At 43.7% G+C, this 25,633-nt stretch overlaps 1 protein-coding gene across 1 annotated transcript in view; it reads right to left on the reverse strand.

Moving 5' to 3' along the window:
* The window catches only part of LOC109954808 (fibrosin-like 1), a gene marked incomplete at its 3' end in the record, with an annotated part of 273,238 nt that overhangs the window by 14,542 nt on the left and 233,063 nt on the right, over positions 1 to 25,633 (reverse strand). Inside the window, exons 7-8 of the mRNA XM_020590407.1 lie at positions 19,841 to 19,889; positions 1,069 to 1,450 (exon numbers count right to left, since the gene is read on the reverse strand). Coding sequence (XP_020446063.1) covers positions 1,069 to 1,450; positions 19,841 to 19,889 — 431 coding nt within the window. The remainder of the gene's footprint in view (positions 1 to 1,068; positions 1,451 to 19,840; positions 19,890 to 25,633) is intronic.

Below are 25,633 nucleotides of genomic sequence, written 5' to 3' on the forward strand. Positions count from 1 at the left end.
TGAATGCGCTCTATGTATTGGAGTGTTGCTCAATGAAAAACAGTAAATCTGACAGCTGGTTATTGCAAGTTTGTGTGGCAGAAAATCAATATCCACAGGAAAACAGTCAATATTGTGTAGAATATAGAACTGTACAATATCATATGGCATTGAAATACATTATATTCATTTGGAAATTGCTGCAGTTTGTTTTTTTCTGGCTCTAGTAGACTGGCAGGAACACATTAAAGGAACGTGGTGGTTTCTGCAATGCGACACCATTATCCGGTGCAAAAGGTAGAACAGTGAAAGTGAAGACATCTCCCTGGACAGTGAATTTCTGCTCCCGTATTGTTAAAGGGCTTTTAGACAGGATGCAGTATGTGTTGCGCTCGCTGCGGGGGTTGGGTGCAGCACAAGGGAGGAGGGCACACACGTGCAAATCGTGCTGGGGGGGGGGCCAGTTGCTAGGCGACCAAAAAGTGTTAGCAGATATTAACAAATTTTTCAAGCAGTGGACTTGGATGCACGATGTATGTATCTACATGTCAGCAAAAAGCTCTGGCTTTAGTTGTTTTATTGATGAGAAGGAGATGGGCTACAGCAAAGAAGAAGATGGCGTGGGTCCACCAAAATCAGCTTGGACACGTCAAGGTGTCGTCACAGAGCGCAGCGCCCAAGTTGAACTTTTTTTAACTTCATCACAGCGCGCAAGAACGGCACGCGCGACCTTGTGCTGTGCTGTGCTGTGCTGTGCTGTGCTGTGCTCAGCTTGGTGTAGCGCAGAGATGCGCCACACAATACGTATACTATCTGAAAAGGTCTTTAAGTCAGCAGCTCTCTAGTGGTCTTACACAAACACACCTCAGCTGAACATCTGAGGTTGAATTGCTGATGTATAGGCCACAAATATAGCATCAGTGTTATTACAGCTAAAATAGTGAGTGGTTTATTTTCTTTGTTTTTGTATTTTTATGGTTGATTTTCACTGCTATTTCTCAGTGGGTTGCCATTTTAAATTAATCACACATGCTTCCTTTCGTACACAGCCTTGCACCTGTAAGCAAACATGTCCATGTAACAACTCACCTGATGTCGTGAAGGCTGTTGTATTGTAGAGGGTGGTGCACCTGGTGGCTGATACCTGGCCGTGCGTGGTGCTGTGGGGGAGGAATAACACGGGGCTCCTGGAGTGAGTGTGGGTGAGGAGGATGGGAGTGTGGGTGAGGAGGGTGGGACTGGGGGTGGGGTGGTGCCCTCAACAGGGGAGGGGTAGGGACAGAGGGTGGAGGTTGCTGCTGTTGCTTGACACTGAGAGGTGGCGGGGTCGTAGGCGCCGAAGCCGGGGTGGGGCTGGGCACAGGAGGCGCAAAGGGCACCTCACTGTTGCTCTGCTCCTGGCTGCGCTGGAGCCCTGAAACTTTGGCTGAGCTAGAAGTCTTGGACTCAGGACTCTCATTCGTTGGCACACCTGAGGAGAAAAGAGAGAGCAAAATGTAAGAAAACTTGTTAAAAAAAACAAACAGTAAACCCCATCTGAAATGGTTGCTCAGATGGTGCCAGTTATGAATAAGCTATCTCAGATGTCAAGTCATTTTCTGGTTTGATGCAAAAACACCTGATGCCTTAATCAGATAATAGCCATAGACAGGTAGGTGTTTGCTCCTGTGTGTATTCAGAAGAGAACACATGATCAGTGATAAGCAAAACTCAGCTCCTTTTCCTCATTTATAATGTCGTGCCAGTGTCTTCTGCCCAAGGTTCCTCTTGTTTCTTTCTCCCTAGGTTCCATTAAGTGTTTAATCAGGTCATTTTCATGCTCAACTATAATCAGATGATCCAATTTTTCCTGCGATCCAGTCAGTATGAATAAATCACAGCTAATTAAAGTTAAATGTCGGCCCCTATTCAGGGCTTTGCTGAGCACACAATCTGGCATGAAATAATTATGTTTCAATTGTACTATGAAGAGAGATTGTGGCCCCTTATCTTGGCCACTGTGCCTTTCTATCCTCCCTACTTGATCTTTCATGGGATTTGGGAAACCACAGCAAAGCACTCTGAACTCGGCCACTTTGTCTTTACCATTCATCAGGGGTCTTTTCAATAGACAAGGAGCATTTATAATCAGCATTCCAATGAACAACGACTTTTCATACTTAGGCTTTTGCAATTCAATGATTGTAATTATGCTGTAGCAAGAAAATGAAAGTGGCAGAAAATGCAGCATCTTGAGACCTTTCACATACAAAGAATCTCACAGCACTTAAAAAAAACATTTGGTGATCTTCTTCTTCTTCTTCTCCCAAAATTGAAAGAAAAGCAAAATGGGCCACAGGGAAGTTGAGTTTGAGGAGATTGCAATGCAACAGCAACAATACACTGCTATAGCTTCTGGACTAAGCTGCTAGTCGCGGAATTTGTTTTAACTTGTATAACAAATCAGAGGAAGGAAATGTTCACACGCAGACAGAGACAGATAGAGACAGAGGAAGACAAGACAGCCAGTGGAAATGAAGCTCTCTAAGTGGCTCTAATCTCCAGCTAAGATGCAGCAGCCTTCAGTCAGAAGGCTTGCTAGTGCCTCAATTAAAAAAGCTCCATGGGCATGCTCGACGGTAACAAAAATGAGAAGGGCTTGGAGCTGCTGTCAAGCCAGGGAGAACTCGACATGCAGCCCACTAATGGAATATCCAGTCCCTATTAACAGCCTGCTTAATCTTTCAAGGATCCTAACGCCCATAAAAAGACCAATAAAAAGCCAGGGTAGAGCTTTTATTTTTTTATTTGCCAAGCTCCCTCCTGCCTTGCTATGTGCATTTTATGGGAGAACTGGGGCTGGCTAAGGTGTCATGACTTTCAAATGAATTCCGGGGACAGGTGTATGGATCTCCAGATGCACAGGGACCTGGGATTTAGATTAAAGTGCCAGAATCTCGTTCCTGTGAGCGAAGGAGAATCAGGGAGACTGAAGGCAGAGGCAGAGAGACAGACACAGACAGACAAACAGAGGCGAAGAAGCAAATATCCACAGTAGAAATGTCGCCGTTGGGTGATGTTACCATGGCAACCTGTTCTTCCAGACACAATGCGAGGCAAGTGATATTGAAGGAAGTCTCCCTACGACCACTAGGAGATAGAGATGGGGTTCAAATACTAATGCTGGGAAGCCAGGGCCACAGCGAGCACTGGGTTATCTTAATGATGATTCTAATGGGCTCTAATGGAGGCAGGGCGGTATCAACTCAGACCAACCCATCCCTCATTAAAAACCCTGTGCAAGCTGAGACATTCATGCACAGACACACATGCATGAATGCACACAATATAAGAGTGACACACACAAAAAAGTTTCCAGTGTGAATATAATGCACACACACACAAATACAGCCCCAATGTCTTCATTATAATGGAAGGGAGCACAAAGTGGGAGAAATCAGACCAAATTTGCTACAGAAAGCAAAAGTATATATAATTTCATTTACTTCTTTGCTTTATACATGATGGTAACATGCTAGGGTGTGTTCCCTCTTTAAAGCTCTTTAAAGTGGTCATGGAATGTTGCCATGAACAGCTTTACCTGATAGATTACTGTTACTTTACTTTTCTGAGTATCTCCGCAGCAGCCATTTTGAGTGCAAAATAACACACAGTGATAACAAGATGACAGGAGTGCTTCTCTGACACGTCACCTAAAGGCCTTATGTAGCTAGACGACTGCTATTTTTCAACAAACACCACAATCAGCATTGTTTTGTTCTTTTTTTACATGGAACACATCTTCCGAGCAATCATATACTGGGGAAAAGAGTAGGCAAGCCACAGGCAGTCATGTGAAACAAATACCATACGAGTGTTTGTACAAAAAAATACGTTGTCCTGAAGCCATGTCCTGCAAACCTGAGCAGATGGTATAAGTGAGTAAGGTTGGAGGGCAGCCCAGTGGTGGGGGGTGGCACCCCGCCACCTCTCCTTTTAGCTGGGTTAGTGCACCGGGGGGACTGGGACAATCCCTAGGGGGGTGTTGGAAGGTCTGCTCACCAGATGACATCTCATCCCACTATTGATCTTTTCATAGTTGTTTCTGTGGCCCTGCTTACTCAAGAGAATTGAGCCTTGTCCTGTGTGCACGTGCCTGGGTTTGTCATGATACGGGTTGGGGGCTGGATTCATGGACAGATGAGGGACAGGGGGACTAAGGTAGCAGACGGACAACAGGCCGCTGGGATTTGCTGGTGATAACTGATGTGTCCACCGGGGAATCTGGGGTGAACACATTGTCGCTACACAGCTGTTCCTGCCTCCACTATCCTTCACTTGTGACCCTGTTTGTCCCTGTGGAACATCTGGAGAGCTGGCACCGATCTGGTCCTGTGTGGCCTTTACACAGCCAGATGGCTCTGCTTGGAATGGCTTGGCCCTGAGTTGGAATAGGATGAGCTAGCTGTCATCATCCAAGAGACCTCAATAAAAAATAATGTGGCTCTGTGACCAGGATATCCCTCAGTGTGTTGACACATGCCATGTCAAGAACACACACAGAAGCCCCAAAGGGCAGCTGTGAGCTACAAACCTAAATCCTTTAAAAAGCATTCACTTTTAATCTTTTTTTGTAACTATTTTATTTTAAATAGACACCTGGCTACCCGCAAATGGACCCAACTACCTCATGAATGAGATTAGGGCCCTAGAGAATATTCTCATTTGGCCTCCAACTAAAACCCTCAGCAAACGAATGCTGTGCATGCAAATCAGTGCGTTACATAAATTACCTGCTTGCTGCAGACACCAGTGTTCGTATATACAACTGCCAGGGAAATAGAACCTGTATGCAAAAAGCCTTTTCAGATTAGATATGAGGGTATGTAAATTCTCCCTGTGATGGGGGGTTCGGGGGGTAAGAGAAGCTTAAGGCCACTGGATGTTCTCATTTACTAGGCAAACACTGTGGTTCACTCCCTTCATGGTTTTGCCAAAGCATAAACAGTCAGGGCCCTGATAAAATAAGGACATAAACAGACAGATATTTAAATAAAGCGGCATATCTGCCGAAAGATGTTGGAAGATGCAGAAGGTATGTGAGGATACACGCTACCTTGATCTGTATCCTGCTGGCTTTGGTTGACAGAATATTCTGATGTTCTTGACGGTTGAGCACACAATGATTTGGTTTTTGTACCTCTCTAGACAAGCAATCTGCACAGAGCCAAGGCTTAGCTCACGAGTGAGTGACTGTGGAAGATGGCTGTAACAGATACTGGCAGAAGGCGGGAAACCATAGTCTCGCCAATCAACACTTCATTGCTGTGAGGTATTCAGTCACAAAAAAAGGCAGGGTGATTTCGACAAATGACTTTGTATGAGAAGAACAGAAGGGCCGAGCAGTGTTGAATCATTGTGCTAATAATAAAATCATAGGAGAAATTTGCAATGGCTTGCTTTCCCTCTCACTATTTAATCTGCCTCGAGCATCTACAAGCTGGTAACAAGGGATCCAAGGCGACATTTTTTGTAAGTCACTCAGAGATGTTAATGGGGGAGTGGACGAGGAGAAAACTGGCCAAGATAGCTAAAGAGTGGGGACAGCTGGCACGTTTCAATTATTTCTCTGTTTCTTTGCTGCAGCTGACAACAGGAGTAGATGGTAGCAGAATGGGGATGGGTGTTAAGCTGTAACACGTTTACAGTCAAAGCCCAGGCATAAATTGAGAGCCTAATGTTCATTTCAGAGAGCTGGCAGCTCAAGCTGCGGGATGAATCAGTTTTTCCTGTGCATATCAGTTCCCAATTCAAACTCCAGCCATATGGTGCAGGATACATACGCCATTCACCTTTCATGGCACATATGCCAATGTTGTGGATGGGAGGCACATTCTCAAATCAGAAAGGAAAGACAGTGGGTGTGAAAGAGTGAAAAACAGAGATGTTGACTGTTGAAATCCTTTTGTTTCATATATAGTCCAGGGGTGCTTCAAAAGCAATGTTAAACCATCAGTAACCACTGGCTGTAATATGCTGCTGAGAAGCAAGACACCTCCACACTCACACTTCCCTGCTCTTTCCTCGGCCTCCATCAGGGCCCAATGCCCCGCTGAGCTGCGTCTGTGGCAGCCATCAGTCATCTAAGGTCAATGCCATTTGGCTGTCCTCAAAAATAAATAAATAAAATAAAATAAAATAAAATAAAAGGGCTGGACATCTTGGAACTTTCAAAAGAAAAGCTAATGGCATGACACAGCTTGCCCTGCCAACCTGGAATCTGACCCCTTTCACTGCTGCTGATCCATCACGGACCCTGGTGACCCTTCTTACCATGAGGCCACTGTGGACAGACAGCCAGCAGGCAGGGAAAGGCAGGATAGAGCTGAACTTTAAGGATGAATTTTGTGTTGAAAGGAAGGGGAGGCTTCAGGAGTTATTTGTGCAATGCTGCAAGCATTAGCCTTATCGTTTCATTAATTAGCATGACACGCCTGCCTGATGGACTTGAACGCCACAGCATCAGCTGTCTCAATCGATTACGATAGTGGACGTGGTGCTGCAATTATTGAGGTGACTGGAAACAACGCCTGCCACTTCTAATAAAGGACTTAACTCCTGTTGCCCACATCACAGCACAGCGGTGGGAGGAGAGCTAATGCCTCCCTGCCTCCCACACCTTTAAGACCTTTTCAGGGTCTCTTCGCTGGCAGCTGTGGAAACTTACTGCAGACCGTAGTGTGCCAGCATTACTTAAGCTCACATAACGCCATTATCACTTTGGTGACCTACAGGCAAGCGTCCTCTGTCTAGCCCACCAGCTGGCTCGCCATCAACTGAGAATGGGATCAAGAAGAGAGAAAAGAAAGCAAGAGGGGGAAAGAACGAGATGTAAGCGACACAAAGACAGGAAACCTTTGCCAGGAAGCTTCAAGTCCAAGCAGAAATGGAGGGAGTGCTCAGCAATGTAAACAGAGGCAATGCTTTCCAGCCTTATGTCATGTATGAACAAGATTGCAGCCCACATGCCTCTAAGTGGATATAATATTATCTTTCAGTGCCGTACTGATTACTTCTCAATGGAAGGGGGATGGCTGGGTGAAAATCCTTCAACAAATCCTAAGTGGCATGACAGTAGGCTGAAAGAGCCTGCATGTTTTTCTTTGCCTCCTCCTCCAGCTCCGTTTTCACTCCCCACTCTGCAAGCAAAGCAACAATTTGAAGCTGACAGTTCCTAACCGTTCTTCCACTGTTTTGACATATGCAGCCATTGTAATTTAATGCCACAAAAGGGGTAGGACAAACATCTTTGCTGACACAACATATTTCCTCAGGTGTTTTGCAGGTATGGGGGTTTATCAGTATGAGTATCACAAGGGGCTGCCTGAGCTTCTCACCTGCAAATGCAGAAGCCATTTTCATAATGTCTTATAATAGTCACTGACAGCCAAGAATGCTGAGGAAGCTAGCTTCACCAAGTGATGGTATTCTATAGGCGGCAACAGCTGCAAACAAATATCTCTTAATCAATAAGTGGCAGAGAACTAGGTCATCAGTCAACCACCACATTTCTCCGTTTGCCATGTTTATATTTGAAGCATCCTGTTATTGCAGGCCAGGGTGGCTGATCTTCACTATACTGGCCAAAGTTTAGGGCTGCTTCTCTTGTCATTCAAGAGCTTTCCAGTTCACCATCTCTTAGTCTGTACGTTAAATCATGCCAGAGGAATTTCATTGCACTGGGCTGAACAAATAAACTATAAATAATCTACACTGTAAACTCATTTATAACAAGAGCATCGGGAAATCCTTAAAGCAAAAATACTGCATATAGTTCATTTTTCCAAATGACAACTGAAAATATATTTGGTTTCATGTTCAGTTAATAAAAATGCCCATCACAATTTTACAGAGGCCAAGATGACACCTTTGAAATTGTAATTTCAACTTTTTATTTTTTGCTTGATAAATGACCTCAGTGACTGAATATCAAAATCAAATTACATCTTTAATCAACTGAATTAAAAAATGTTAAAGTATGTTATCAATATTTGCTATAAATGCATGCTTAAAATATATTTAGTGTTTACCATTTTATGAACTCTATAGTAAAGTGTAGAGCAGGGGTGCCCAACACGTCGATCGCAAAGGTAGTGTTGGTAGATCGCGTGCCATTCAAAAATAAATTAGATGTATCCGGCGTAAAACACGTGCCAAATGTTAACATGCGAATGGTCAGTGTGGCGACCCCCAACAACAAAAGCAGAAAGTGACAGTCATTCATATATAGCCTATCATCCATCCTCCCTATGGCATTTTTTTTCCATGATGTTATATTTGAAATGCGTTTGCTTGAGCTACCATCACTATTCTGAAGAAGGGAAATGTGGAGTGGCACTTTCGGACTGTTAATAAAAACTACGACACTCATTCATACATATATTGTGTGTGTGCGTGTGCGCGTGCACGTGCAGTATTTTTAGTGTAGGTCGATCATTTTGACTTGGTCATTTGAAAAGTAGCTCACAAGGCGAAAAAGTGCGGGCACCCCTGGTGTAGAGCATCCCTAAATCACGTAGCGGGTACAGTATATACTCATCTCATGGGGTGGACAATTTGTCTATAAATAGCACCTGAGTGTACTGTTCATATAAGTGCTCAGATTTAGGCTTCACATATCTGTAGGTCCCCAGGGAAACACACTGTCCAGTATAGACTCACTGATGTAATCAACGCCTCTTCTATAGGAGGATCCTGCTGCTGAGCTGCTGCTCCTGGGGTGCTGCTGAGTAATTAGGCTTACAGATGGAGACCTAGCAGCTGTTGAAGACTAGACTAGAGCTGCCATTTTCCCCCGCTAATGGCTACATGCCAAAAGAGCTGTGTCCTTATGAGCTACAAGCCTTTTTTTGCCACAACAGTTGGAGCTTGTGATATCCCAATGTAGACAAAAATGTGCACTAGTTCGAGGTTTATTTTCTTGGGGGGCATGACACTTAGAGGACTGAGGTGATGTCTGAAATAGCTCTCATTTAGAGATTAGTTGGACAAACACACACAGAGCCTCGTCAAAATCACACCCCTCCCTCTCCTGACCACAATGTTCTACACCGTTGCAGGAAAAGAGTCACAATTGGAGGGTGAATCAGGTTTGCCCAATGTTCACTGTCCTTCCCTGCACCCCATTTATCATTCTTGATTAGAGAAAAAGAGCATGACAGAGGAAAGGGGATAAAGTGACCCAGACTGGGGGAAAAGAAGGAGAGAGAGAGGTTAGATAATAAGGCAGAGGGGACAACGAGCAGAGTGCAGGGAGTTGTGTCAGGTAAACTAATGGAGACAAGGCCTGGATTCTGACCTGTGGGACTGCTGCTAATGCAAACCCACCACGTCTGCTCCCTTCTCCTCTAAGCCCTAACTAAACATACAGGCAGGCAGAAACACACACACACAAATGTAGAACAATCTGGGTCTGGCCTTCTTGAGCCTTAGCGGACAAGAAACAATAACAACAGCCTGCACGTTTTCAGGGTTGCTATGAGCTGCCACATTTCATTGTAGTGTTCCAAGCATGGCAAGTGAAGAATTGATTTGTTTGGAGTGTGAAGGCAGCGTGTCAATTTGGGGAAATGTGTGAATATGAGTATGTCTGTGAGGATGGGGGGTGTACAGTGAAACAGGAGCAAAATTGGACTCAGAAATGAGCCAAATTACTTGCAAGATGAAACAGAATACACCAGGAAAAAAAAAAGAAAAGAAGAAGAAGAAGAAGAAGGCCCCGGAAAAGTGTCAGGCAAGGCATGCTGGCACAAAAGTAAAAACAGAAACAAAACAAAGCAAACATACTTTTCTTTCTGCTCAACATATTTCAGGCTGCAGATGACAAAAACACTGAAAAACTTAGAGGAATCAAAATCAAACCGTCGAGTGTGTCTGTCTCATAAATCTGTGTCGAAGCAGAGGCTCCGCACCACATCAAACCCTGTAAATTCTTGTGAAAGCTTTCTCTCTCCCTTTAGCGGCCAGCACTTAGATTATTGTGTGCAGCTAAAAGGTAAGTGCTGGGACTGTCACACTCAAGAGTGTGTTTTAAGCACCATAAAGTGTCAAGACCCAGATGGCTCATCCTCCCTGAAAAACATGTCCACTCTACCTCGGCTCCACTAGCACCTGCTATCAGGATTAGGTCAGTGCTATAACAGCCTGGCACAGTAACACAATATGCCGCAGCTGAAAAGGAGCCCAGGGTACATCAGCACTTCCCCGGCACTTAACAGGTAATACCATAATACAATACCAAAGTATCATTAGTGGTAGTGATAGTATATTAATCTTTTCCAAAAACACAGGGAGCCATGACTTTGATGCAATTTGTCACAGTGAGGCATTTATGGTGCCAATAAGGTCCAAGTCATTTAAATTTCAAAAACAAAAATGTTTCTTTTAGAAAACTAAAAATGACCCCACTGCAAGTAACAATAAATAATTTCGATACATAATCCAAGTGCCTTTTTAAAAACAAATATTGCTATACTGATCAGTGGGATAACATATATGTTACCAATAGCACTGCATTATGAAGAAGAAAAACAAAAGCCAAATATCAGGAAGACAGTAAATCAGTGTAACCCTGGTCGATATTGCTGCTGGAGCTCTGTACATGCTTCTCCATGGGTCATGTGGCTACCTCTCTTGCTCTTTCCCAAAGCAAACAGCAGTGAAATCCCAGTCCTGCTGCTCAACACAGCAGCATTAACCCAACAGCCAGGGAGGTTGAAGCCCATGCGCTGTTGAATGGGGTATTACAGTCAGTCAGAGGTCACTAGGGGCCCCACCACCAGGGCCCAGTGCAGGGAATTCACCGGTAGCCAAAAACAACAGCCAAACAGATGACCGCTTGAATATTGGAGGAGACTACACTGTGCGTGTTCTTTTTTTTTTTTTTTTAGTTAAAATGCAGGCCCCTGTGTCTCAGCGAATTACTGCCTCTCTGTTCGTAAACACTGGGACGATTAATGGTGCTCGCACCCAATGAAACACAGGACCTAGCAAAAGCCCTTTCTCAGCAGAGTGTATCAGGTACCACTTTCACCATGTGTTGAGTTCAAGGCTAAAAGTTAGGTTGTGTCTCAACTGCCTTCAAACCCAACCCTCTGTCAAACATACTGTACTGGTCCAAGCCTGTGGTATTGCTTCTAGACAGAGTGGCATTGATATGCTGCTGACAGAAACATGGATGCTAATGTGCTACCGCTGGAAATGTAATGGGATTAGAAATACTGAGCAAACAGAACAGGGCCACCCATGTGGAAATATTTGGAAAATACTTTATATAGCAGGCTAATATTTCTATTTGGTCTGGGATCTTGTTTCCTGGTTTTCATCTTCGCTCTCCCCAGAATCCTCTCTGGCACATCCTTCAGATGCATGGATGTCCTTGTCCGTCATGGAATCTGAAGCATTTTACATCCGTTCTGTTCTGGGCGATGGTTTTCTCATCTTTATAAGCTTGTGTGAACTGCTTCCCAAAATGTCCAATCCATTACAAGCATGTTTGTAATATCCATCTAGGCTGACGACTGTCCTCTTGCCAGCGACTGTACGTTATCCAAGCGTCATGTTTGGCCACAATTGCCTACCATCTGGCTTTGTCAACGAGCGTTACTGCCTCATCTGCAGACAACATTGGCTCTGAACCTGAAGATCAACACAGATGAGTTTAAAACGCCCAAAGCGGGGAACTGGAATCTTCCAACAAATGTGTGTGTGTGTGTGTGTGTGTGTGTGGGGGGGGGGGGAGTGACGCTAAATGATCACAGGCGACACGCTTTACATTTCAGGCTTGACAGCAGTGATAAGACACTGGTCATGTATTCTCACAAGTAAACAATGAAAATGCCTTCCACGCTACATCTGGCAATGCCTGCATTGAAGTAGGAAGATTAGACTGAAGATTTGATGGCAGCTACTGTTTTCTGTAGTTATCCTCTTAAAAATTTTCCTTTTATCCCCTCTGAAAAACAAAAGAGAGTAAAGAAAACAAAGAGCCTACATGCATTTAAGCTTCCCTGTTGAGATTGAAGTCAACGTGTGTTTCACAAGTTGGTGATTTGACTGCAGGGGATGCAGCTCATCTGCCAGAAAGTCTTCCCCTTGTCTGACTTCCTCACTCACTAGTGAATAAACTGCTTCCTACACAGGCCTAAGACCCACAGTAAGACTGCACGCAGTTTTGTTGTCACTGGGTTTTCTTTGGTAATAACAGTAATTTATTGAATGATCTTTTCTGTGCAATGCTTTAAAGCATAGCCAATAAACTAATCATATCTAGCAATATCTAAACTTTTGTCTCAGTGACAGTAATCTTGTTTGCATGCTTCGGCTTTGAGAATGCCTTCTTCTCTCTGCTGTGCTCTTGAAATGAATGGCTGCGGTCCCACTGATGGTGTGGTAGCTGAGTTTCAGGTTCAAGTTCAAAGTTGCTCTTGTTTTACAGTTGAAGACAAGTAATATAACAAAAGCACTAAAACATTTGGTCTGTGAGAGGCTGCTGCTTCTGCACATACTGCACGGAAATTAGCAAACATCTGGTGCATGGAAAGGTCAGGATGGCCACAAGGTGGAATTTTATTATTTAAGCTAATAATGAAGTGAATAGTGAATAGAACTGAAGAGACACCTCTAAGAAATCTCAGAGGAGCATTGGCCTCTGTTGTGCATAGAAGATGGCTTTGAGGGCTGCACAGTAATGCTCACTACTGAAGCAATTCAATATATTCACTTTGACTTTATCTGATATGCTGTGATTCCCTCTGCACATGCCAATCTGTTCTTCATAGTATGATGGAAAGCACAGCTCAGAGATATACTGTAAATTGAAGATAGTGAATGTGCAGCAGTCCTTTCATGCTGGTCATGCCCCTGACAATGTATCCTAAAAGTCCCTCATGGCCTTTAGTGATTTTGTAATTGCTCCCTCTTCAGAGTTAAAGCTGAATCCATATTCAGTCAATGAACACAGAGCTGCACAATAAATCAGACAGCCTCCGATGTGACTCCCATTTTCTGTTAAAATAGCTGATCACCACCCACGGACTCGCTGACACAGACAACAGGCCCTGATGGAACCGACTGACAGGTGTCAAGCGTACTGACATGCACTGTAATAGCTAAGACAGACAACACACTGACTATATATTGAAGCTCAGCTAGCAGTGACCCAATATCTTAACCGGAGGCTACGTTAGTATTTCATGCACAGCGGGCTCACTGCACAGAGCAGACACTTTTTTAAGGGACATACTGTAATGGTGCTCCTAGGGCCACTGAGCGCACACAGGGATAGCATGACATATCAGCAGTCACTTTAGAAGCCAGCTAATTGCTGTGCATAAAAATCAAGTCTGTCTTTGAAAACCGACAGCTTGTAAGAACAAAAGAAGTGCAGTTTGACATCACTCCCTGAATCACACAAAACCAAACAATTCCCTCCTGTCAGCTTTTCAAGGGGGCAGGCAGCAGAGGGCTTGTGGGTAATGTAATGACTGCCTACCACTCTACATAAATAGTACATGACGATGCAATCGTAATTTAAAACGCTATAAATATTGAAGAAGAATTAAAATAATTTATGGAACACCACAGTGTACCAGGATGTGTGTGAGTGTGTAAGAGTGTGGGAGTGTTTTGTCTCCTTTGACTCCTCTCTCACAGCGGAGGGTGAAACGATGGGCAGCAACGGGGCAAGCTGGGAATTGTGTAATTGCTTTTTCTGTCCCTGAAGCAGGCCTTCCTGCTTTAAATCAAAAAAGGCAATCTCTGTCAGTAATGGCTCAATTAATAATTAAACACGTGTCTTATCTCCACTGAGCTCTCCCTATTTATTTTCATTTCTCTGACAGGGATGGCTGCGCAAACAGCATTAGGACTATCAATACAGGGAGCATTAATATCAGACCCTTTCTCCAAAAACAAATCACCCATCTCATAAGCTGTCCTGTGTCTGTGAACAGCAATAATCTAAAGATTAATAAAGAAAGAAGCCACATTCCTTGGTTTTCTCCAATTCCTCCCAAGTATTTTCTCTCCCTGAACTGAGTAATAGTTTCCTCATCTTGTTTCTGTATTCTGCTAAGAGTTTCGACCTTTTTAATATTTAAATTAAATCAGGTGAACATACAATCTGCTGTTCAATTTTAGTAACAAATGTGGTGGTGTTTGAAGCATGAGGGGTGAATTCTTTTATGCATCCAAAGCTACCAACTCTCCAAGCTTCCTTTTGCACACAGTGTCATATACAAACCCAAAACACCAGACTGCAGCTTGACCATACAGTAAGTGCTATTCCAATACAGGAACCATGGTCATCTTGATAAAGAAACCATTTCCTGCAAGCTGTCTGGACTTTGTCAAACAAACCACAGTAGGTACCAGAGGTGAGCTTCACCAGGCTTAGATTCCACAGTGGTGATGGCTGCTTTCATTTCCAACCCTTGCTAATCTGTCTATGCGAAGCCTTTGCAGCCTTTGTGTTTTTCCAACAACATGTCTGCCCTCAGTCATCTAGCCTGCTTGCTAGCCAGCCAGCCAAGCACACTCCATCTACCTCCACTCTATCCTGATTCAACGGCGGCAAAAAGCTGATTAGCTGGTCAGAGGGTCAACCTCCATTCATTATTTAATGGGTGAGAGGCTGCGAACAGTTGGGTCAGCCGCCGAGGTTAGTGATACATTACACTGACCTGGCCAGAGGAGAGCTGCCTGGCTGAATACAAACATGCTCTCTCATCTGCTTCATTGTGCCTGAGCTGCCTTCAATCCCCCCTGCCCCTGACCTTGCCGCTCCCTCTCCAATCACCATCCTTCCTCCTTTCTCTGGCATTTGGAATCCAGCAGGTGAGAATTTTTTTTCTAAGCTTGCACTACAGGAGTGGACCTGTAGCTATGGCCGGCTCAGGCAACAGAAAAGAATGAGGAGGAGGGCAGGGCCATCATGTTGATCGATATCCTTAACAATACATACATTTAGTACTACTAATGAAGAATAAAACACTTTTGTTTGACATACACACGACATGTTGTGGTACCACTGAATGTTACCGCTGTCTACAAGTTAGCTCCACAGGAAACCTTTTAATATGAATGGGTATATTTAATTTAAGATTAAATCCTGAATAAGTCCAAAAGTTTGTTATACAACATTTTCTTTTTAAATCAATAGCTTGATATTCTCCACAACCAACATGGCCTAACATTTATGCTCATTAGGCTCATTTAAGTGTCCGCCATACAGCTGGAGTACATACTCTATCAGTGATGCTGGCAAATTGTATAAAGCTCCTCTTCTATTTTTCCCCTGCATTCCGCATAAAGCTGAGGCAATGCTGTTTTTGAAAAATGCAACCTGTTTTTTCCCCCACCATGGCATCATGTTTGCAATAAAATATGAAATTGCACTCGCTGTGTCTGTTTCTTTTAGAGCCCTTTCACTGGGTAAGGACTTATAGGGCCAGCATGAGCGACTGCTGCTGGAGTTTGGACTAATGTTACCACAAGAGTCTTGTTTGTGAGCTTGGCTGCTGGTGCTAGCTCTGCTGTTTATCCAGCTTTAGAAATCCAAACCAATTCCAAATCATCATCTCTTTGCCACAGTTTCATGCGAGTCTCTTCACTGTTGCTTGTTTTTACACTGTGTGTGTTTTGTTTTGCCCATACACACGTCAGCTATGAAATGTAACTGCTGCAGCCTACTAAGGTCATTGTGTAGGGGGTTGACCCAAAGGCAAAACAGATACATTTATTGAAACTTACTCAAATGTTATCATGATACATATATAATTACTGAGATTGCTCTATTGCCCGGTCCTAGAGGAGGCCATAGCTCTTTTGCTGACATGCAGCAAACAGTGGTGAGGGAACAAAGGCCACTCAGCACTTATTGAGAGAGCAGTCCGGGAGATAGGGTTGTTGATTAGTGATTCGACATGGGGACCCTGGACTGTGTAGCACATAATGAGAGCTTAGGGATCAAGCCATGAACCGATGGGGGAAGGAGGTATGGTGGAGGCGGGCTGAGGATAGAGGAGAGCAGAGGCGGGGTTCTACCATAAGGAATTGATTTCACACAATAACAGAGATTGATATACTGTATGAGTAAAAAGGCCCCATAGAAACAGCACGAGTATGGGCAGATCCTAAATCCTTAAGCTACAGCAATGGTAATGTGTTTATATATAAACAGTTAGGGGATAAGCCCTAAATCCACTGGCAAGCGAAATGGTTTATGCATCTTTTTTGTTTGTTTACTTCAATGTCAATTAAGCAAATTGGTCCAACATCCCTGACAAGTAAGAGACCAAAATGAATGGATTTTGCATTTACATCCAAAGGCTTCTAGCTCCTTAAAAACCACAGTAACCCCATCTTCACTTTTCATGTGGCCTCAGACAAATGTTAACAGAGCAGTGGTGATGGCAGTTGTGTGTGCACTTTTTTCCTCTCCTTCGTCTGCATGCTCTCTCCTTCCTTTGTTCCACTGGTCTAATCCAGTATGTGTGGGCCGGTAAGTTTAATGGAAACAATTTATTAAGTCCGGCTTAAAATGCCATCTGCAGCTAAGCCTCCCAAAGCCGCTAAGCTCCTGGTTTCGCCCTGGAGCTTGCTGTGTTCACGCTTACTGTAATGCTCTGTTTAAAATGAGCACAACGGGTCAAAATTAATCAGGATTACAAGGGCACAAATCCACTTCAGAAATGGGTTTTCTACCAATCGTTGTCTGCCAACCTAAGATGCCCAGGTTTGTCTGGTGGTGCGCACACCACACAGGTTTACTCTCCCCTGTGGCAGGTAGCACCCACAGTACCTAGGACAACAGGGCTGTGAGATGGCCGAAGCTACATCTTTTGCCCTAAATCCACAGATACAAGTTTCAACATAGTGACTGCAGATTCCAAAGTGTTCCTCTCAGGTATTTATAGCCACTAGCTGGCTATAACACTAACTCCTCACAACTTCCAAAGGAGTGAAATCTCATACAGTAAGAAGACCTAGAAGCTAAGTGTTTATCTGGGGTCTGTGGAGGTACATGCTCAGCAGCTATGTTTAGCTCATCATTCGCCTTCCAGCAAGTCACAACAGTAATCTTTGACCAGGAATTCAATAAGAGTAGCCCTGACTGGAGCACAAGTCTTCGTAGTGCTTTTACATACACATGCCATCCTCCAGGAAATCAATAATTTGGAGGTTTAAGACAAGAAATAAACAAAAACAATAACTGTTAGATAATTCTTGCCCTTTGCTGGACCTTCCTCCCTTATAACCACCAACACAGGCAGACATTTAGCAGAACTTATGCTAGCTCTTGGGTTACAGCAACCAGAGAGAACTGCATGCCATGTGCTATGTTATTACAGATACTATCACCTTGTGCTGGGAACTAACATCTATAACACACTGTCAACTAGTGATGCAGAGATGACAAAAAGTAAATATGAGAGAAAGAAGGCAAGGGTGTCTGGGTTTTACCCAAAACCATGTTCTGTGTGCATAATTACAGCACTCTGCCTTGGCTGATTACAATGTTGGTCTTTCCTCTCCTCTATTAACCCTGAACCATTTCATTAACGTGACAGACTGTGGGCCTGTGTGCAATTTGGACTTAACCTCAACTGTTTGTACCCATAAGTGCTCACCAAAATAAAGTTCAGAAAGGAGCAGAATGTTGAAAAGCAAAGGAGAGGTAAAAGTAAAAGAAACAACACTCATTATCTAAACATTGTACAAGCCAAACAGCATGACAGCATTATATATTTATGTGTGCCATAATGTGCGTGTATGCGTGCATCTGTCTACCAACAGCTCGACAGGCCTGGTGATCAGAAGAAAGAAGGCTTTTCATTGGTCCCATAGGACCCGGAGTGAGACTGGTAATGGGACACATACGCTGCATTCTAAAGCAGGGGAAAACAGCCTGTGGGCTGCTCTGTGTTACACACACGCACAAACGTTATTCATGCACAGAAAAATGAGCCTAGGCCAAAATCTAACACAGTCCTTGAATCTATTACAGCTCAGAACAACCATGTTAGAACCAGAGATGAGAGCCGGTTGGCGGCAGCTCTGCAATTGTAGTGTGATAACTTCTTCCTCATCGTCACCAAGTTACTTCATCAAACTGCTGATTTCTTTGCTGCCTCATCCTTTCTAACCCTAAATTCTAACTTGGTATTCTTCTTTTACATTACCCAAGCAGGATCTGGTTGATATGTTGACAGTCAGGAGACACTCTGATTGGATTGTCTGGATGTAATTCCATGGTCCTAATCCTCAGCCCTTTGTGCACATTAGCAGGATCCACAGAGACCTGCACTCGCCAGCTGACATGGAAGGGGTGTTTTGAGTGTGTGGGTGTGTATAAAATGCAATGGCTGGGTATGTGCCTGTACTATCTGTTCTCCACGGCAGAGTATGTTTATATGCTGCCATGTTCTGTACGGGCATGCAGAGAAAATAAGTCAACACCCTGACAGCTGTCAACAGCAGTAGTCCAGCAACACGGTGAAGAATAAATGGAGTCAGACATGGTCTAGTTATTTTCTAAAACATGCAAGTCTGGAAGCCATTGTTATTGCAAACACAGGTTTCAATGCTGGTCACAGGTCATCTACATCACACAGCAAGCAGTACTGGTTCCTCTCCTCTTTGCCAGCCATGCTTCTCCACTCAGCAGTCAAAGCTACTGTGCTAAACCAAGCAACCCCTTCATGTGAGTGTCATTCACAGCAGATGTTCTGATGTTGAAGTGAATAAAACGCAGGTTAAAAAACTTTTGTGAGTAGCAAAAGTTGGGATGCAGATTTGCACTGATGCTGTGAATCTCTGCATCACTCCTTTGCAGAAAAATCTGAATTCAGAAGTCCAATAAAACAAAAATGGTTAACAGAATTTTTCCCCCAGCAACCTTTAGACAATGATATGTACCCCTGTCACACACAGTAGTACATAGAGTTTGGTACCACGTCCTACATTTTTCAAGACCGTCTAAAACCCTCCTCATTTGGTCATATTTTACTCTGTTGTGCATGTCCATCTCCTTCTCCCTCTGCTTGTTTTAATGGCCTCCTTCTTGGTTCCTGCCCTAGGGGGATGCAGACTTCATGCTGGTATCTATCACTAGAAGGCTGACCGTACCTCTCATGCCTCCCCTCCCTCTGTGCATCCACAACTTGACACCTTTCTCTTTGCTCTGACTTGGCAAGAATCATTGGATTTAGCGAATATACAAGTGCAGCCGATTTCTTTGCACACATGGTATCTGTAACATGCCAAATACATCAGCACATGTATGTAGTTACATGCACATGGACACAGAGGTGCACAGAAATGCACAAAATTACATGAACTCATGCATGAACATAAAAAAGCAAAGGGTTTATAATCCACATATGTGCATAAGTGAACACACAGACAGAGATTGTGTCGTCTGGGGGGCTGACAAAGCTCTGTCTCTCGCTTTCCTTTGGCATCCATTATGGCCCAGGCCTGCTGTCAGAGAGCTTGTATTGCCTGAGGGGAAGTTCCCATTTGTGGGAGCATGTGGCAGGGAGGCTCTAAATCCCCTCTAATGAACCAATATGTAGGAGGGCTAAGCCTTTAGTGGGGTCATCCAAAAAACGCCACTCTGCACCCAGGCAAAAATGTATGCATATGTAGTCACCAGACCTTGTTTATGTCTGCTGACATTTAAATCTGAATGGGAGCTACAGGATTAGAGTGAAGAAGATTTGGACTCATTTGCCAAACCCAGTCTGTTTTTTTGTGTGTATGAATGAGGCAGAGGAGGACAGACTGAAAAGGGACTAGAGAAAACAGAGCAGGGTCTTACCTTTGGGTGTGGTAGGCGAAAAGAGCTTCTCTGATCCTACATCAGACACCTGGAAAAACAAGAAGGCAGACCTTCAGTGATTTTGTCTGATGAGCTAAATTGGCGAAAAACTTTGGTCAATCCTATTTAAAAAATGGACATATTATATTAGGGCTATCTATCAAAACTAACACAAGCACTGACACATATTTTGTCTGTGCAGTAAAAGGGTTATTCATACACAAATGTGCCCACAAGCGTCTGGAGGCAAGTCCAGCCTCCACACACACACGCACAGCATAATACAGTCAATCAACAGCCTCCAATCAGCCAAGAGAAGAGCTCCGTCTGTACTGGTTTTTTCCAGTCAAAGTAACATTAGGTGGCACTATTGTGCCACCTGAAAACCCTCAGAAGCAATCAAAGACAGAGGAAGTCAGTAAGGTGGCTATGCAGTGTTAGAGCACAAAGGCTCCTGCATACATGCTGCTGCTCAGAATTCACATTTTGTTCCACAGTATTTTTGAACAGAATAACATCACATTTCGAACAGAATGTGGTCCCACTCGAAAAGCAATATCCCCATTTCACAAATTATCAAAGACAATATCAGCTCATACTGGGCATAAGCAGATAATCTGTCAACAACAAGAGCATTACTGAGTCAAAAACAGCTGCTACTGGTTTGGCTCATGATAGTGAGCAGTGGAAACCTGCTTGACTATATTCAAATGGAGACCGAGTTAGACTTGAGGGAGAAAGACATCTGACTACAAAGTGATAGTGAAGACTTCTAGACTAAACACTGCTAGGTATTTTTCTTTTTCCTTTAGCTGGATGTAAGTTCTGGCGAGCACTACAAAAATCATAGCACACCATACCTTTTTACAAAAATACACGTTCACCGGCCAGACAGGATATCTTTAAACACTTGGATCAAAAAGCAGTAAATCCACACAAAACCTGGCTTTGTGCAAAAAAAGCACACAGCAAAAAGTCTGTGTGCTTGGAAGATAATATTAACAATGAAAATCCTCCTCAGCCTGTAATATCAGCCCATATAGGGGTTTTGTTTAAAGCCAATATTTCCCTTTGCTTTAGCTGTTCTCATCTGGGCTCTGCAGACTTGTAAAAAGCTGCAAGAGCTGAACATATGTTCCACCCAAAGGGCCCGAGTGTCCTTAACTGCCATGCTTGTATTTTAATGCAGCACAAAGGGAGCATATGTAAAGAATGAACAGTGAATCAGACTAAGTACAAGAGAGACAGAAAGAGAAAGCAAATGATTTTGTAAACACAGATGGCTGTCCTTGGCATCCCTCTTAGTTGTTCACAAGTGTTTTGAGGACGTCCTCTTCTTTCCAAGACCTCCCAATTTCTCCTTCACTGCCACTGTGTTACAGTTCTCCAGTGTTTGTCTGTCTGTGCTTGATGTCTCGTCTCAGTTCTAACCACAACAGTGATCAACAATATGCTTTATTCATACACCAGTCATATGAAATAGAGGAAACCTTACTGAGCAACAGCAAAGCCAATGTAAACAACTGAGTGGACAAGAAACATTAATATCAATGTTCGCATTTATGGACAGATATTAACGCAAGTCAAGCTCTGAAGAAATATTGCAACACTGCAAGGAAACTAGTTTTTATCTCTGACCTTTATGAGATTATTAAACTAGAGTGTTTCTAGAATACTAGACTAGTTAACCAATGTGTTTAAGGTAGTTCAATACCATGTTGCAAATGTAAGAAGGGGTCATTAACATCTTTTTATTTTTGACTCGATAAGTGGCACTTTTAAAGAAGGGCATACACTCAGCTGAATAGCGATGCTTCCTGTTTCCTCTTACAGCACATGAAGCGAAAGACCATAAAGGCAAGACAGAGTGTTGTGCATTGCCCTCTTTCAGTCTCCCAGAACCAGGGCATCAGGCTACAACACAGGCTCTTTGTTAGCTTTGGATGACATTAAACGCTCCTGTACCAAGCTTCAGCAATGCAGCAGCCCAACCTCAGACTTGAATTGCAGCCTTGGAGGCCCTGAAAGAAAAATATGGGCTCAGAATGAAATGAAGCCTGTCAAATGGACACAGGCGCTGGCTCAGGGACTTGCTTAGTGTGGCATGGGGTCACAAAAGCAGAAGGGATAGGGTAGGTCATGCCATAACTCACTATAACAGCTAAAACACTTGTTATGACCAGAGTGGTTATCCAGAAAGCAAGACAGACATAACCTGCTCCTGTGTAAGAGAACAGAAAATGCTGAGTTTACCATGTGCCAAGATGATCTAGATCTCCCTATTCCTATTCTGGCCTTTTGAGCATGCAGTGAGCTGTTTTATATTCCAAACGTATTCCAAGTAACATCAACAACCAATATTTAGGTTTTAATGCTGCGTTCGGCACCTGCCAAGTCTGCATGAGTCAGTCGTATAATCCACAATTACAAGGCTGGCTTACAAAAGCACTTCTTAAAAAGGCATGTCAAAGCAGAGCCCTGATTTGGTTAGCCGTTGTTATTGTAGAACTTTCTGGGTTTTGCTGGTCAAGTTGACATTTTTTCATGGGGCTGTGCTGCTGGCAGTGGTTATAGTGTGCAGAGGTCATGTATAACAAATTCTTCACACTCTCTTTGTAGAGGTAACCCTGGGTACCACTAAAAACAAACATGGAAAGACAAGACAGAGGGGAAATATATATAGAAAGAAAAAGGCAGACAATAAAAAGACCAAAGGCCAGGTTTTCCAAAGGAAACAGGGAAATTTAACCATTTAAAAAAATAATGGGTGAAATTCAAGCCATGTTGCCTGGGAGCCAAAAGCCCTTGGAGCGGGCCGCAGGAAGCCTGACCTTTGTGGGGGCCCGTCTGCTATTTGAGCCTGGGGCTTCAGGGGCCTGGCCACCTCTCTGGAGGGCCCTCAGCAGGCCTCAGTTTTCCTTCCCTATTCTATTCATTAGCCATGCTGTATGATTCAGCTTCCTCTGAGCCACACAAGAGCTCCCTGAGGAAAGAGACTGCTGGAGAGAGGGAGAAAAAGGGAGAGAGACAGAAGGGGGGGGGGGGGGGGAAAGCAAGAAGGAGGCCATAGTGCCCAGCCGGGGCCCAGCTCTCAGCAGCTGTGAAATCCTCCCGTTTCCTCGGCAGGCGTAAAAGGAACGTGGTGCAGAGAGAAAAAGGAGGAGGTCAGGGAGGGAGCTGGCCCAGTAAACCCACCATCAGAGTGCTAACTCCCTACAGAGCCACATGTACAACCATAATTCCCAGATTTAAGGAATGCCAAATTACAAATTACACTGCTGTTAGTTTTAAAAAGTCTCCAACTTCCCTGAACACCAGTGACTTATTGGCTGCATAAATCTCTAGATAATAGCAGAGCCACAGAGGGAGAGCAGAGAAGCAGAACCCTCACTAGCAGTAAGTGAGACATTTACTGCAAGGCAAATGCATTTGCTGTCACAGCACAGAAGCGAGAGGGGAAAAAAACCTTTGCAAATTTTCCCTGTCCACATTGCTTTTACTTAACAACACAGCAAGCTAATTAAGAAAATCTGAGACACGCTTAATTGTATTTTTTTAGCGTTAAAAAGCTTGCACGGTTCATTTTTGCACAATGGGCTGATGGAGCGAGGTAATGCAGGCAGCGAGGGAGGGTGGTATAATCAACTGAATGACCTTCAGGCATAAATTTATGAAAGGCATTGATCAGCTAAGGCTGCGATTTCACTGAGACAGGAAGGTCAGCAATTACCCACAGTCAATTAACCTCATTTAGTAAAGACTGCTGAGAGACCAGTTTCTTTCCCCACAATCCCCTACCCACCAAACCTCCTGTTTTATATCAAACAATCCCCAGACCATCCATCTACCTTTAATCTGAGAGCTACTCTTACATGTCCTGCATTCCTTTGAGCTGGGCAAATGATCTCCAAACAGCAAGAAATCTTGCAGTCAGGTTAGGTAAACCCAAACTAAATAAACCAAATTCCTAATACAGTCTTTCCCAGCAAAGCAGGCAAAGTCTTCTCATCCCTGGTAGAGATATAATTTTTACACACGCTGGCAGTGCAATCACAACAGCTGTAGCATGAAAACAAAGAAACCTGTTACTATGCTTTATTGTGGGCTCATGTCTGCAGAGACTATAATTACAATTTAGTTCTGAGTCATTTGGCACATGCTATGTTCTTGTCAGACTGTTGTAGGACAAGAGGTATGACGGCTAATCTTAACATTTGTATACCACAAACTGAATGTGAGCCACTGCCAACAGGTTCTCAAAATTACATTTCCTTCATGGAGAAGGAAACTCTTGTAAAATGATTGGCAGCTCAAAATGAAAACCAATTTAACGAGGAGTACAAAAGATGATTGTCCAAAACGACATATACTGGCAGATGAAAATCAACTCACCACCATCAGTGCAGCCATAAGTGTGTTGTCCTACAGTGTATTGACAGGTAACAGAGCATGAGAAAAAAAAGTACAGCACATTGTTCCGTATGTTTCCCTCACAGCTAAATGATCGGTTCAAATGTCTTGGTGTAGGCGAAGACCCTTGATGATCTTATACAAGAATAAATGGCTACTCTGTGCTGAATTGATGTGACATGATAGGGCGCCAGATGCCTTATCGGGTAGCATAAAAGAAATAGAAAAAAGAAAAAGAAAAAGTGAAAAAAGGAAGAAGGGAAGGAGACAAGAGGGCACACATCCTGGCATGGAAGATCAGGCTCTCAATTACCCTGGCCGAACCAGTCTGCCCATGGATCCACACCTCCCACCGAGACACGCCAACACACTCACAAGCAGCATTAATTTGCTTCTCTACGTGGTGTTTCATCACTCTCAGCTTCCTCTTCCACTACCCCCTTTCAATTTTCATTTTACTGTCCTCTCCTTTTAGGACTGCAACCTACCTATATATATTTTTTTTCTTAAATAAGGTGTTTTAGTATATAAACATAGTTGAACTGATCAATGCTACAATGTCGTTAAAGAAATCCTTGAATAATTCTAGTGTCATGTTCTGATTTGGAATAAGTAAGCATGTTTGTCTTCTGTGTAAAAGATGCAAGCTTTAAGGTCACACAATAATCTTGAATACTGACATAAAGAAACTGATCGGTATTGATTTGGTGGAAACACCTATCACTTCTAGCAGGGGCCTGAGTTTGGTGTATTTATAGACATTTCTATTAGCACCCTCTCAGAGCCCTCAGCTACGGTCACCCTTTCACCCCATATGTTCATGTATGCTACTTTAGCAATAAACACGGCATTAGCCATGCACAGTGAGCCTACAGCTCCCAGGCTGCAACAGGAGACACCAAATTAATTATCTCCCCAGCATTTGTCCTCGTACCAACTCAGAAACTTAATGACCTCCCGAGCGGTCGTTTATTATAAGCCGCAGCAGTGCTACGCATTCCCAGGGCAAGGAACAGCCACTGTCTACCTTACCTCTAATTCCCACCCACCATTACCACTGCTGTCTGCTTGTCAGAACAGGTGTGGGCCAGCAAGACTGCAAAACCCCCAGCGAGCATGATGGGATATACAGCAAGAACGGAAAAGAGAGAAGAAACCTCCCACACAACTGTCAACCAAATGATACTCGCTTCAACTGGAGCATCATTAAGATGATAATGAATTCCATAGTGACCGCGTAGAATGGAGTGGTCTCCCCTTGCACACACACAAAACACACACAAACCTCTTAATACTTAGCCCCCGGTGCCATTTTCATAGCCACATATAATGTGTGTGTATGACAGAGGGCCAGGGTTGACAACTCCTGCTCCCTCTCCCCCA

The sequence above is a fragment of the Monopterus albus genome, unplaced genomic scaffold (genome assembly GCF_001952655.1).
Source record: "Monopterus albus unplaced genomic scaffold, M_albus_1.0 scaffold12.1, whole genome shotgun sequence".
Taxonomy (NCBI): Eukaryota; Metazoa; Chordata; class Actinopteri; order Synbranchiformes; family Synbranchidae; genus Monopterus; species Monopterus albus.